This window comes from Canis aureus, chromosome 4, assembly GCF_053574225.1.
Source record: "Canis aureus isolate CA01 chromosome 4, VMU_Caureus_v.1.0, whole genome shotgun sequence".
NCBI lineage: Eukaryota > Metazoa > Chordata > Mammalia > Carnivora > Canidae > Canis > Canis aureus.
In genome coordinates this window covers 59,186,689-59,202,343 of record NC_135614.1, presented here as the reverse complement: position 1 = coordinate 59,202,343, position 15,655 = coordinate 59,186,689, and the positions used below count along the sequence as shown (strand labels likewise).

Here is a 15,655-nt window from a genome sequence, read left to right as displayed (position 1 = left end):
TTTTTTTAATAATAAATTTATTTTTTATTGGTGTTCAATTTACCAACATACAGAATAACACCCAGTTCTCATTCCATCAAGTGTCCCCCTCAGTGCCCATCACCCACTCACCCCCACCCCCCGCCCTCCTCCCCTCCCACCACCCCTAGTTCATTTCCCAGAGTTAGGAGTCTTTATGTTCTGTCTCCTTTTCTGATGTTTTCTACCCATTTCTTCTCCCTTCCCTTCTATTCCCTTTCACTATTATTTATATTCCCCAAATGAATGAGAACATATAATGTTTGTCCTTCTCTGATTGACTCATTTCACTCAGCATAATACCCTCCAGTTCCATCCACATCGAAGCAAATGGTGGGTATTTGTCATTTTTAATGGCTGAGTAATATTCCATTGTATACATAAACCACATCTTCTTTATCCACTCATCTTTCGATGGACACCGAGGCTCCTTCCGCAGTTTGGCTATTGTGGCCATTGCTGCTAGAAACATTGGGGTACAGGTGTCCTGGCGTTTCATTGCATCTGTATCTTTGGGGTAAATCCCCAACAGTGCAATTGCTGGGTCATAGGGCAGGTATATTTTTAACTCTTTGAGGAACCTCCACACAGTTTTCCAGAGTGGCTGCACCAGTTCACATTCCCACCAAGTGCAAGAGGGTTCCCTTTTCTCCGCATCCTCTCCAACATTTGTGGTTTCCTGCCTGGTTAATTTTCCCCATTCTCACTGGTGTGAGGTGGTATCTCATTGTAGTTTTGATTTGTATTTCCCTGATGGCAAGTGATGCGGAGCATTTTCTCATGTGCGTGTTGGCCATGTCTATGTCTTCCTCTGTGAGATTTCTGTTCATGTCTTTTGCCCATTTCATGATTGGATTATTTGTTTCTTTGCTGTTGAGTTTAATAAGTTCTGTATAGATCTTGGAAACTAGCCTTTTATCTGATACATCATTTGCAAATATCTTCTCCCATTCTGTAGGTTGTCTTTTAGTTTTGTTGACTGTATCCTTTGCTGTGCCAAAACTTCTTATCTTGATAAAGTCCCAATAGTTCATTTTTGCTTTTGTTTCTTTTGCCTTCGTGGATGTATCTTGCAAGAAATTACTGTGGCTGAGTTTAAAAAAGGCCTGTATTCTCCTCTAGGATTTTGATGGAACCTTGTCTCACATTTAGATCTTTCACCCATTTTGAGTTTATCTTTGTGTATGGTGCAAGAGAGTGGTCTAGTTTCATTCTTCTGCATGTGGATGTCCAATTTTCCCAGCACCATTTATTGAAGAGGCTGTCTTTCTTCCAGTGGATAGTCTTTCCTCCTTTATCGAATATTAGTTGACCATAAAGTTGAGGGTCCACTTCTGGATTCTCTATTCTGTTCCATTGATCTATGTGTCTGTTTTCGTGCCAGTACCACACTGTCTTGATGACCACAGCTTTGTAGTACAACCTGAAATCTGGCATTGTGATGCCCCCAGCTATGGTTTTCTTTTTTAAAATTCCCATGGCTATTCGGGGTCTTTTCTGATTCCACACAAATCTTAAAATAATTTGTTCTAACTCTCTGAAGAAAGTCCATGGTATTTTGATAGGGATTGCATTGAACGTGTAAATTGCCTTGGGTAACATTGACATTTTCACAATATTAATTCTGCCAATCCATGAGCATGGAATATTTTTCCATCTCTTTGTGTCTTCCTCAATTTCTTTCAGAAGTGTTCTATAGTTTTGAGGGTATAGCTCCTTTACCTCTTTGGTTAGGTTTATTCCTAGGTATCTTATGCTTTTAGGTGCAATTGTAAATGGGATTGACTCCTTAATTTCTCTTTCTTCAGTTTCCTTGTTAGTGTATAGAAATGCCACTGACTTCTGGGCATTGATTTTGTATCCTGCCATGCTGCCAAATTGCTGTATGAGTTCTAGCAATCTTGGGGTGGAGGCTTTTGGGTTTTCTATGTAGAGTATCATGTCATTGGCGAAGAGGGAGAGTTTGACTTCTTTGCCAATTTGAATGCCTTTAATGTCTTTTTGTTGTCTGATTGCTGAGGCTAGGACTTCCAGTACTATGTTGAATAGCAGTGGTGAGAGTGGACATCCCTGTCTTGTTCCTGATCTTAGGGGAAAGGCTCCCAGCGCTTCCCCATTGAGAATGATATTTGCTGTGGGCTTTTTGTAGATGACTTTTAAGATGTCGAGGAATGTTCCCTCTGTCCCTACACTCTGAAGAGTTTTGACCAGGAATGGATGCTGTATTTTGTCAAATGCTTTCTCTGCATCTAATGAGAGGATCATATGGTTCTTGGTTTTTCTCTTGTTGATATGATGAATCACATTGATTGTTTTACGAGTGTTGAACCAGCCTTGTGTCCTGGGGATAAATCCTACTTGGTCATGGTGAATAATTTTCTTAATGTACTGTTGGATCCTATTGGCTAGTATCTTGTTGAGAATTTTTGCATCCATGTTCATCAGGGATATTGGTCTCTAATTCTCCTTTGGTGGGGTCTCTGTCTGGTTTTGGAATTAAGGTGATGCTGGCCTCATAGAACGAATTTGGAAGTACTCCATTTCCTTCTATCTTTCCAAACAGCTTTAGTAGAATAGGTATGGTTTCTTCTTTAAACGTTTGATAGAATTCCCCTGGGAATCCATCTGGCCCTGGACTTTTGTGTCTTAGGAGGTTTTTGATGGCTGCCTCAATTTCCTCCCTGGTTATTGGCCTGTTCAGGTTTTCTATTTCTTCCTGTTCCTGTTTTGGTAGTTTGTGGCTTTCCAGAAATACATCCATTTCTTCTAGATTGCCTAATTTATTGGCGTATAGCTGTTCATAATATGTTTTTAAAATTGTATTTTCTTGGTGTTGGTAGTGATCTCTCCTTTCTCATTCATGATTTTATTAATTTGAGTCTTCTCTCTGTTTTTAATAAGGCTGGCTAATGGTTTATCTATCTTATTAATTCTTTCAAAGAACCAACTCCTGGTTTTGTTGATCTGTTCCACAGTTCTTCTGGTCTCAATTTCGTTGAGTTCTGCTCGAATCTTTATTAACTCTCTTCTGCTGGGTGTAGGATCTATTTGCTGTTTTTTCTCTAGCTCCTTTAGGTGTAAGGTTAGCTTTTGTATTTGAGTTCTTTCCAGTTTTTGAATGGATGCTTGTATTGCGATGTATTTCCCCCTCAGGACTGCTTTTGCTGCATCCCAAAGATTTTGAACAGTTGTATCTTCATTCTCATTAGTTTCCATGAATCTTTTTAATTCTTCCTTAATTTCCTGGTTGACCCTTTCATCTTTTAGCAGGATGGTCCCTAACCTCCATGTGTTTGAAGTCCTTCCAAACTTCTTGTTGTGATTTAGTTCTAATTTCAAGGCATTATGGTCTGAAAATATGCAGGGGATGATCCCAATCTTTTGGTATCGGTTCAGACCCAATTTGTGACCCAGTATGTGGTCTATTCTGGAGAAAGTTCCATGTGCACTTGAGAAGAATGTGTATTCAGTTGAGTTTGGATGTAAAGTTCTGTAGATATCTGAAATCCATCTGGTCCAGTGTATCATTTAAAGCTCTCATTTCTTTGGAGATGTTGTGTTTAGAAGACCTATTGAGTGTAGAAAGTGCTAGATTGAAGTCACCATATATAAGTGTATTATTATCTATGTTTGTCTTAACTTTGGTTATTAATTGATATATTTAGCAGCTCCCACATTCGGGGCATATATATTGAGGATTGTTAAGTCCTCTTGTTGGATAGATCCTTTAAGTATGATATAGTGTCCCTCTTTATCTCTCACTACAGTCTTCGGGGTAAATTTTAGTTTATCTGATATAAGGATGGCTACCCCTGCTTTCTTTTGAGGACATTTGAATGGTAAATGGTTCTCCAACTTTTATTTTCAGGCTGTAGGTGTCCTTCTGTCTAAAATGAGTCTCTTGTAGACAGCAAATAGATGGGTCCTGCTTTTTTATCCAATCTGACACCCTGCGCCTTTTGATGGGGTCATTAAGCCCATTCACGTTCAGAGTTATTATTGAAAGATATGAGTTTAGTGTGATCATGATATCTATTCAGTCCTTGTTTTTGTGGATTATTCCACTGGACTTCTTCTTAAAGGGGAATTTTAAGAGTCCCCCTTAAAATTTCTTGCAGAGCTGGTTTGGAGGTCACATATTCTTTCAGTTGCTGCCTGTCTTGGAAGCTCTTTATCTCTCCTTCCATTTTGAATGAGAGCCTTGCTGGACAAAGTATTCTTGGTTGCCTCTTCTTCTCATTTAGGACCCTGAATATATCCTGCCAGCCCTTTCTGGCCTGCCAGGTCTCTGTGGAGAGGTCTGTTGTTACCCTAATACTCCTCCCCATAAAAGTCAGGGATTTCTTGTCTCTTGCTGCTTTAAGGATCTTCTCTTTATTTTTGGAATTTGCAAGCTTCACTATTAAATGTCGAGGTGTTGAACGGTTTTTATTGATTTTAGGGGGGGATCTCTCTATTTCCTGGATCTGAATGCCTGTTTCCCTTCCCAGATTAGGAAAGTTTTCAGCTATGATTTGTTCAAATACATATTCTGGCCCTCTGTTCCTTTCAGCTCCCTCAGCAACCCCAATTAAATGTAGGTTTTTCTTCCTTAGGCTGTCATTTATTTCCCTTAATCTATCCTCCTGGTCTTTTAATTATTTGTCTCTTTTTTCCTCAGTTTCCCTCTTTGCCATCAACTTGTCTTCTATGTCACTCACTCGTTCTTCCACCTCGTTAATCCTCGTCGTTAGGACCTCCAGTTTGGATTGCATCTCATTCAATTGATTTTTAATTTCTGCCTGATTGGATCTAAATTCTGCAGTCATGAAGTCTCTTGAGTCCTTTATGCTTTTTTCTAGAGCCACCAATAGCTGTATAATAGTGCTTTTGAATTGGCTTTCTGACATTGAATTGTAATCCAGATTTTGTAACTCTGTGGGAGAGAGGACTGTTTCTGATTCTTTCTTTTGAGGTGAGGTTTCCCTTCTAGTCATTTTGCTCAGTGCAGAGTGGCCAAAAGCAAGTTGTATTGGGAAAAGGAGAAAAAGGAGAGAAATAAGGAAAGAAAAGAGAAAAAGAAAAAATACAAAAGGAAGAAAAAAGAAAAAAAAAGAGAAGAAAAAGAGAAAGAAAGAAAAAAGAAAGAAAAAAGGGTGGGGGAAGCAAACAGAAATCAAAAAGAAAAAAAAAAAACCCACGGGGGAGTATCTTCTGCTTCTGTATACTTTAAGTGCCTTGACTTCCCCTGGAACTTGTCCGTCTAGCTGGTCTTCTGGGGGAGGGGCCTGTTGTGCTGAATTTCTGGTGTTAGCACCGGGGGAGCTGCTCTGCCCCCTGCCTGGTGCAGGTTTCAGTGGGGGTTGTTTACCCCATGAGGCCCCAGGAGGAACAACCCCAGTGGTGGGGCCAGCTCTGGAGCCCTGGAGTCAGCTCCCACAGTAACTCTGGAGCTCTCCGTCTGCAGGGCCTGGGGGCTCCGGGGCGGGCCGCTGATCTGCTCAGCTCGGGTCAGGAGCGTCCTTGCTGTCCTGGGCCCTCCCGGCCTCTGCCTGTCCCATGTGGAGGCCGGATCCCGGGCTGTGTCCCGGCGCCCTGTGCTCCGGGGTCTGCGCTGTTGGATTCGGGCTCCCGGGGCCACGCAGCCCCCTCCGCGGAGCCGCCCCCGAGCCCCCCCCGAGCTGCTCCGGGTCCCGCCGTGCGCGCTGCAGCCCTTAGGGAGCTCGGCGCACTCTCCCGGGGCGCAGGTGTCTGTTACCGTCCCCGGGAGCCCGAGGGCATCCCCGCCCTCCTGGGTCCTGCTCCAACTCCCTGCGAGCCCCTTTCCGCCCAGGAAGGTTGGTGCAGCTCCTGCTTCTCCGGGACGGGGCTCTTCTGTCCTGGGGACACTCGCCCCGGCTCCTCGTGGGGCCCCTCCCCCTTGGAGGCCTTTTGTTTCTTTATTTCTTTTTTCCCCGTCTTCCTACCTTGATAGAAGCATGAACTCTTCTCACTGTAGCATTCCAGCTGTTCTCTCTTTAAATCTCAGGCCGAATTCATAGATTTTCAGGATAATTTGAAGGTTATCTAGGTAATTTGGTGGGGACAGGTGATTTGGGGACCCTACTCTTCTGCCATCTTGCCCCTCCTCCCCATGTCTGGTAATTTTTGATTGGATAATAAACATGGTGAGTTTTACTTTAAGTGCCGAATATTTTTGTATTCCTATAAATATTTTGTGTTGGGAGACTATTAAGTTACTTGGAAACAGTTTTTGATACTTTCAGGTCTTACCATTGACATTTGTCAGGTGAGGGATGCCTGGGTGGCTCAGTGGTTGAGCGTCTGCCTTTGGATCAGGGCCTGATCTCAAGGTCCCGGGACTGAGTCCTGCATTGGACTCCCCACAGGGAGTCTGCTTCTCCCCTTTGCCCATGTCTCTACTTCTTTTTGTGTGTCTTATGAATAAATAAATAAAATCTTAAAAAAAAGATTTGTCAGGAGAGACCAGAGCAACTTTTAATCTAGGACTTTTTTGTCCCCACTAGTGAGGCATAACTCTTCTGAATTATTTACTCAATGCCCCATAAATTGTGAGCTTTTCCAGTCTTTTCTTTAAATTATGAGTTCTTTTACAGAATGACTCCATTCTAAGCCCTCAGTGAAAACCTTTCAGGTGGTTCCCTGGCCTTCCACAGTTTCATCACACACATGTGCTAATCAGTATTCTGTTGAATAATTTAGGAGGGCCATCTGTCCATCTTTGAAATTCCCTCTCTAGCTTTCACCTTTCCAATTCTCTGACCTTTGAACTCTATGTCTGCCAGTTTCTCCACTAAGTTTCCTAAATCAGGAAGCATCCTGGGTTCTACATGCATTGCCTGTGACTTGGTCTAGAAACTCTTCAATGCAATAAGCAGGGATAATTATATGGATAACCTTGTTTTTCATTTATTGAGGATCATTGTTCTTCATTGCTTAATGTTCAGTGTCTTGAAAACTATTCTTTTCATGTATTTTGTTAAGTGTTTTGGTTCAGGTAGAAGAGCAAATCCAGGCTCTATTACTCCATCTTGGATGAAAGCAGAAGTTGGTAATACTTTTCAATCAATAATAATCATATCTTGAGTGATTATCATGGTCTAGGGCCTGGTCACTGCCCCCAGACTCATAAGAAAGATGATTTCTTAAAAAATAGATGGCATTAATTCTGGACTAAAGACTTACTGATGGCACAAAGATGTTGAAAAAGTTGCCATAGATCTTAGATTTATAACTTTAATATGAAAGGCCAATATACTTGGCGGTTTGGGCACGAGATATAAGTGAATAAGGTTATGAACTGAAGTCTCATCTGGCATGGGACTTTTCTCACTTTTCTCTCTCCATGGAAGTGGACTGTAGCCTTGACTCCAACTGCCTGTCTCAGTTGAGTGAATTAGGGTAAACCAATATGTTGTATTACAACAAGAACAAAGCAAAGAATTGTGAGTCAGAAGACATGATATTGATCCCAACTCTCCTACTTAGTAGCTCTGTGACCTTAGAGGAGCACCTTATCATTTGCTGAACAGTTTGCTTATCTATACGATGGGAATATGAATTTCAGCTTCTGTAATTCTCAGTTGATAATAGCATCCTGTGGGACAAAGTATGTAAAAGTTATTTGTTTAAAGTTATTTGTTTGCAATAAACCACAAATGATAATGATATGTTATCATTAAAATTAGAAATCTGAGTGCATCCTACTTGCATAATAAAGCTCAAAGGCACAGTCTTTTGATAGAGGCACAAGCCACATGAGTCATCTTTGAATCCCTCCACTGCATCCAGCATGATGCTTTGTACACAATACATTTCTTCAGTGAGAGCTCAGGCTCATTTTCACAGTACAGTGCTATGTAAGAATGAAAATTTCAGAATAACCCTGGATAGTACTCATTTTCTACCTCAAACTTAAGAAGTTCAGATGCATGTCAGAATTGGAGAAATTTTAGAAAAGAAATTACAAACTTGCAGTCTGTTGGCTACATATTCACAGACATTTTTGGCTTGGTTTGTATGGTTATTTTATTTTCTTCCAGTCTGAGATATATTGACATATAATACTGTGTAAATTTAAGGTGTATGGCTTACAGTGTTTAGATATAAACCTATATCAAAATGATGACCACAATAAGTTTGGTTAATATCTATCACCTCATATAGTTACATAAAATGTTTTTCTCCTTGTGATGAGAACTTTAAGGATCTATTTTCTTAGAAATTTTCAAATATACCATATAGGATTGTTAAAGTCATCCTGTTGTACATTATACCCCTAGTAATTATGACTGGAAATTTGCTCCTTTTGACAATCTTCATCCAGTGTACAGTCTTAAAATATTTGAAGCATTTGATAGTGTTTTAAAATTGGGAGATTCTTTACAAAAATACAGATTTCTAGCCTCTCTTGCTAAAACAAATCAGAACAGGAAAGCTTTCACTGGAAATAAAGAGAGCAGCTGCTCCTTTTGGATGAGTTAGGTAGGGACTCTGCTCCGTTTGCCTCCATCTTCAGTTTGGTCTTGCCAACATTGAGGCTGAGTGGAAGTGACATTTATTATTTTGCATGTGATATTTTTTTCTATTAGAGTTAAAAAGAAAATAGCATATTTCTTTCATGTATTTCTTTACCAAAGTGGGAAAATGAATGCTGGGCTTGGGAGGGCCTTAACTTTTAAGAATAATGGGAGAACATACATACTTTGTGGAAACACAGAGAAAATATTTAATTTGTATTGAAAAATATATAACTTAGATGTCCTTGCAATAAAACTTGGCTACTTTATTCATGTATACTACTTAGGTATCTGAGTTTGAACCATGCACTTTAGAGATATCTATAGTCCTATTTCCTTATTCTTCAAGGAAAGAAACTAAGCTCCAAAGTCCATGAAAAGTTGAGACTGAGGTTCAGTTATGGACTTTTAAAACTTATAAAATATGTTGAATACTTGATGACTATCATGTTTCTAATATTTTCTTTTTTTAAATGTTCTTAGTTTATTAATCCTCTCATGAAAAATCTGCACAATCACCACAGATAAAGCCACTGCGGAATCTTTACTCCTTCTGTTGTTCAATCTCTAGCTCACTTCTTTTTGCCAGCACCAATGTTGGCTCTTGCAGTCCTCCTGACTTTCTTCATTCTGTTTTTGCATTCTTTGTGCTGTTTTCTTGAAGTCTTTTTCTTCTAATATGGGCCATGTCTTGCAAGTCTATGTTTGGGTTCATTTTTCTTTGCATAATCCAAGGAATCACAAATCATGCCAAAGCCAGTTGTCTTGCCACCACCAAAATGGGTTCTGAATCCAAATACAAATATGACATCTGGTGTGGTCTTGTACATTTTGGCTAGTTTTTCCTGAATTTCTGTCTTAGGTACTGTTGCCTTCCCAGGGTGAAGAACACCAATGACCATCTGTTTCCGCAGAAGTAGTTGGTTGGTCATGAACTTCCTGGTCCAGATAATTACTGCGTTATTCATGGTGGTGGCCGAGCTTCAAGCAGCCGGGGAGGAAAAGAGTATCTAATATTTTCAATCTAAATATTCATTAGTAGTAATGACATTCCACCTTGTAAAAGGGAACTGAACCACAGAATGGTATAACCGTTAATAATAAATACAGGAATAGAAGCTGTTTTCCCATGGGATCCCTGGGTGGCGCAGTGGTTTGGCGCCTGCCTTTGGCCCAGGGCGCGATCCTGGAGACCTGGGATCGAATCCCACGTCGGGCTGCCGGTGCATGGAGCCTGCTTCTCCCTCTGCCTATGTCTCTGCCTCTCTCTCTCTCTCTCTGTGACTATCATAAATAAATAAAAATTAAAAAAAAAAAAAAAGAAGCTGTTTTCCCACCAAGGACTGATACACCCATGTTCTTTGCTGGTCTATACTTCTATGCAGGCAGTGTTTATAGGACTTCAATTTGTATTTCATTGGAAGTGCTGTACAATATGCTCAGCATTATGGAGGATTTAAAACATAAGACCTCACCATCAGAAAGGATGAATACCTAGCATTAACATCACTGTGGATGGAACTAGAGGGGTATTATGCTAAGTGAAATAAGTCAGTCAGAGAAAGATAATTATCATATGGTTTCACTCATATGCAGCATATAAGAAACAGTTCAAGGGATCATAAGGGAAGGAGTCAAAACCGAATGGGGGAAAAAATCAGAGAGGAATACAAACCATGAGAGACTCTTAACTCTGGGAAACAAATTGACAGTTGCTAAAGGGGAGGTGGGTGGCGGGATGGGATACCTGGGTGACACGGTGGAGGACATGTGATGTGATGAGTACTGGATGTATACACAACTGATGAATTATTGAAAACTGCATATGAAGCTAATGATGTACTATGTCGGCAAATTGAATTTACGTAAAAAAAAATAAAACATAAGATGTGATTCTCTTCTTCTAGGAACTTGTGTTTGGTTGAGAAGAAACAGTACATGATGAGTGTATGATGAATGGAGCTGACCTCACATATTGCTCTGAATGGAGAAGCTGTCAATGAGCTTAAGTGGGCTGGCAAGGCTTGCTGTAGAAAGAGGTAGATATATACGCAGAAAAAAGAGAGTCACATGAATAAGTGATGGATGGAAATTTTTGGGATAGTGAAATGATCTCTTATATAACCTAGTTTAATATGTTCAATTTAGCAACAAACCAAGGTCCAGAGGAAGTAAGTGTTTCTTATGGATTAACAGTAAGTTAATGTCAGAAACCAGCTCTCCTTATTCCTGCTTCAGACAAAGTCATGCATCATTGCAATCACAGAAACTGCCAGTCTATGTTCCATTTTTATTTTTGTCCTTTTGATTTTCTTATTTACCATGCATATTCTCTGACAAAAGGAACTTTGTTTATCTCAGTTACTATGTTCCCAGACCCTCAAATACCCTCCTTCCCTGACCCCAAGACACACTTCTTAAGCCTCAAAGGCAAAATCCAGAGAACTAAATTTTCATTTGATAAATTCTGAAATTAATATGTGAAAAGGCTTAGCTGGGAATAAAAATTTTAGGGAGAAGAGACAAGATAGATTTTAGATCCAGTAGTGCAGCTCAGTTAAGGGACATTAATAGCCAGTCAAGTTGTCCTTTTGGTATACAACCAACTAATCTCATTATCTTGTGTATAAGATACAAGGAATCAAGATTTGTGAGTACTTGTTGAGAAAAAATCTAGCCCATGAAATGATGAATCAAAATGATGAAATTGTCTATAGAGAAGCCTTGGTTAAAGGTCAATTGGTGATGGTAAATATAGAATGAAGACTAAGTAACCAAAAATTGTGATTGCAAATTAGAACGGAAATATTGTACTCTTCGACAACATGAAAGGACAAGACTAACAAAAAATTTGAATGTGGAGGGAAAGAATAAAATATAAGGGTATGGATTCTAACTTTTTAATCATAGAAACCCAGATGGCACTATCCAATATTAAACATGGTAGGAAAAAAAAAGACTGTAGCTGCTGCTGCTGCTTCTTAGCAAAAAAGCATCTGAGTAGAGGGTCGGGTGGAGAAGGGAGGGAGGAAATCTTCAGCAGGCTCCACATCTGGTGTGGAGCCTGACGCAGAGCTCTACCTCACAACCCTGAGATCATGACCTGAGCTGAAATCAAGAGTTAGATGCTTAAGTGACTAAGCCACCCAGGTGGCCTGACTAGCTTCTTAAAGATCTTTCATACTTTCCCTTTTAAGAGTTACTATTTCTTAGAATAAAAAACCTGTTACTTATTACATTTAATTTTAAAGGTGGATCTATATTATAATCATTTTTGTTATATACATTTTATATGTATATACAAAGTCATACACATGAAATATCTGGAATTATGTTAATTTAATGTTAATGATAATATATTGGAATAATGGGGTGTAGGTGACTGTTTTTTCTCTAATTTATATTTACAACATAACTTAAATTTTTCTTCATTAAATTGTTATTTTAGTAAAAATAAGTTATTTTTAAAACTGCAACACAGAAAATTAGAGTATTTCCTACCATTATCATTTATATTCTTGTACATACATCTTCTACATTCTGAATCTTACCATATGTATGTATACCCTTTTATTTTTTTTTCACATACTCATTTTTCCATGTGTTACTCTATCATACTCATATTCTGCTATTATGATTTTAAAAATACAAATATTCCTTTTATATACAGAGATTTATTTGTAGGCATGTACATTGCTTATAATATTTTGCTATTGTAAGTACCCATATTAAACATACATATTTGCCTACATATTATTTTTTAATATAAATTCCTGGAAGAAAGTTTATTGGGTAAAAATGTATGAAGATATTTCAGGCTCTTGAAATATATTATTGAATTGTCTATAATGGTAGTAAAGAGGAAGTGTCTGGAAGTATATACATAAGAGCCTTTTAGGCAGAAATTAATCAGGTAAGCAATATCATGGGAGTCAAAATACTAGGGCTTTACACAGGGGTCAATTCTATATGGCTAATTATATTTTTGGGAAAATAAAATTTTGATAGAATGGAGACATGTATTCATGAAGGACAAATCAAATGATAACATCTAAGATTGTTCATTTGCTCTTCACCTGGGTGAAGTCAGTCAATCAATATGTGTGTATTAAATTCACTTCCCCCAGAACTTTGTGTATCTTCTGACTTCAAATGGTGCTTTAGTCTTAATGGGTTTGGGATTCTCCATTCATGTCTACATTGGTTGGATTTAATTTTGCATTAATTTTTTTCAAGAACTTTTAGATTTTGTACTCCCTGAATTCTTTCATGTTAAAAAAAAATGTTTCTCTGCTGGAAAGATGATTTGGTAGGATATAGTATTCTTTGGTCATATATTGTTTCTCTTAGAACTTTGTGCATATCCTTTTGTTATTTTTTGCCAATGGATGTCACTGAGGAACACTATTAGACCAGCTTGACTTTTTGCCTTAGAGAAGAAAAAATATAGAAAATATTATGTATTACATAATACTATATTTTATATAATTTATATATATGCATAGACACCTGTACATTAACACCTGAGTTTTGCTACTTATGGATCAGTTTTTATTTTAGTATGGTGTACTTTTTTATTATACAGATAAAATTCATTTTAAAGATAGTTACTGTTTTTACTGTGTTTCATAGTTGAGTATTTTTGTAGAGAAACCAGTTATCTTTAAGTTATCTTTGTCTTCCGTATTGATTATCTTTAATTGTTTTGATTTTGTTGTTTGTTCTTTCACCACAATTATATTAAGCCTGTTTCATGTCAATAATTCATTTTACAGCTGTGTCTATCTGATTTCTTTTGTATGTAATTTACTTGGTTTTTTAATAATGTTATCTTGGCTCTTAATTTCTTTTATTAGTTGGCATCTGAATTCTTATTTTATTCTTATTAAAATTAAAAAGTAAGGGGAATTTTCCTTTGTTTTATGGAGCATCTTTTCTTCCAGATGGGGTTCTTCAACTCTCTCTCTTTTTTTGCATACCACCTTTGATTCTTTTAATATTTTACTAGAGCATGTTTTCATTCTTGCCATACTTTATTTTATTTTTTAAATTTTGCTTACACTTAGAAAACTTACAGTTAGTCTTCTGGTGGTTTGATAGAATATGAGTGAATTTTCCATGATTTCTTATAATCTATTTGTCTGAGTAGTGGTGGAACCAATATTTCTAAATTGAATTGGCTTAGGTGTGACAGAAGTTTGGAAGCTGAGGCTAAGGGAGTTGCTAATACTTAGTTTTTGTGTTGCAAATAAATAAATAGGGTACTTAAAGAAAGAAGTACAAAATAAATAATTGCCATAATACCAAATAAAGCCAATATTTGCTTGATACACATAATATGATCATATAATGGCTACTGATCACCATAAAACGTAACTAGATCGTAATCTCTTTTCTGAGATTATGTTAATTTCATTTGTGTAGTGTTTCTTATTTTCATGGCGGGGGGTGGAGATAGCAGAATATACTCTTGAAACTGGAATTGTTTCCCATTTCCTCATGGAAACTTGAATACCTGTTTCTGGAAAAGGAAGTTAATCCAGTTTCATCCTCACTTTCCATCAATCCTTTATATTAATTTCCTCAACACAGCTTAAATCTGAAGGAGGAAAATAAGAATAATCGTCCACAATTTACTGCCCTTCAAATTGGAGATATTGATGAGAATTATTGGGATTATTTGTTAACTCTTCTAGAATTATTTGTTAACTCTTCTAGAGCTTGGACTTAGATGTCATAGGATGTGGGGATTGGAATTTTTTCTCTTTTCTACCATTTCACAGGCCTGGATACTACTCGTATCTTTCACATTTTAATTGATTTTTACAATAAAAATTTGAAAATTAAATCTATTTTAAAATAAAGTTTTGGAGGACACGTATTAAGTATTGGGAGAGAATGTCATTGAACCCTTTTACTGCCATATCCATTTGGACTTGTTAGTGGTAATATTTATGAATAATTTAAACATGAACACTTTTATGTATCTAATTGTTTCAAGATAAGCTTATATTTTATAAGTAAAAAGTCACTCATAAATTTTATTTTCTATCTTTTTTAAAATTTCTTTTTAATTTTCTATTTTTGAAGGTCTATTTCAATTGCCACTTCTCAGAAATCTCCTCTGATATCCCTATTCAAAATAGCTTCTCATTCCACTGTATTTTCACAAAATTTCTCTATTTATTAAAAAAAAAAAAATTTTTTTTAACTGTTATCATGGGCCAGGCCATTTTTAGGCTCTTGTAATCTAGTATGTAGAATACAATTTTTGTCTTCACGATACTACTATTTCCATGATTGGAGGTGGTAGGGGGACTGATCCAACATCTATTTGAATTATTTGGTTCCATATATTTTAGCTTACTGAAGTTAGAGTATTTTATTAACTGACATATCCCGCACAATCTCATACAACATATGGTGCACAATAGGAGCTGATAAATGTGTGTCGAATTAACAAATGCAAAATGAAGGTCTTCTTAGTTGGGATGTGGAAAGACAATGCTTAGGGAAGAAAGGCAGGGGCAGCCCAGGTAGCTCAGTTGTTTAGCACCGCCTTTGGCCCAGGGCGTGATCCTGGGGACCCAGGATTGAGTCTCACATTAAGCTCCCTGCATGGAGCCTGCTTCTCTCTCTGCCTGTGTCTCTGCACCTCTCTCTCTCTCTGTGTCTCTCATGAATAAATAAATAAAATCTTTAAAAAAAAAAAAAAAAAAGGAAAGGCAGGTATGATTTCAGGCCTATTTGGCTGAGAAGATGTTTGTGAAGGCAATGTTAACAGCCTCTCAGTGGTTCAGGCATGTGAAAATAACAAAGCTACGCTCAGGTGGGTGGTCAAGGCTAAGAAATGGTGGGCACAGAGAATATCAATGATTTTTGGAGCAGGAGGAGCCAGCCCAGTATCACTGAAAAGATCCCTGGAACCTGGAGTAGTATGGTTAATCCCTATTTCAGTGTTAAATTCCCCCTCCATGCTGTGAATTTTTTTTTACCACATTACTCAGTACAGGAAGTGCAAAATCATTTATAACTAACTCTCATGGGGAAGGCATGAGCGCCCAGAGACTTAGAAAGAGTTGAATTCTCACAATTAATTTCAATCTGGAAAGGCTGAG

The 15,655-nt window shown here is 37.9% G+C and overlaps 1 protein-coding gene and 1 pseudogene across 3 annotated transcripts in view; one reads left to right on the top strand and one right to left on the bottom strand.

Annotated features, from left to right (window-relative positions):
* LOC144312780 (uncharacterized) overlaps positions 1–15,655 on the top strand; it is a 740,032-nt gene that overhangs the window by 165,456 nt on the left and 558,921 nt on the right. For 2 of the 3 annotated variants that reach the window (XM_077895808.1, XM_077895804.1), the window contains one exon: positions 10,445–10,576. In XM_077895808.1, the coding sequence (XP_077751934.1) occupies positions 10,445–10,462 (18 nt within the window). In that variant the 3' untranslated portion in view covers positions 10,463–10,576. Of the gene's footprint in view, positions 1–10,444; positions 11,915–15,655 lie in introns of those variants that run through there. The other variant, XM_077895809.1, reaches the window with a different exon arrangement.
* On the bottom strand, positions 8,988–9,538 carry LOC144311906 (small ribosomal subunit protein eS24 pseudogene; annotated as a pseudogene).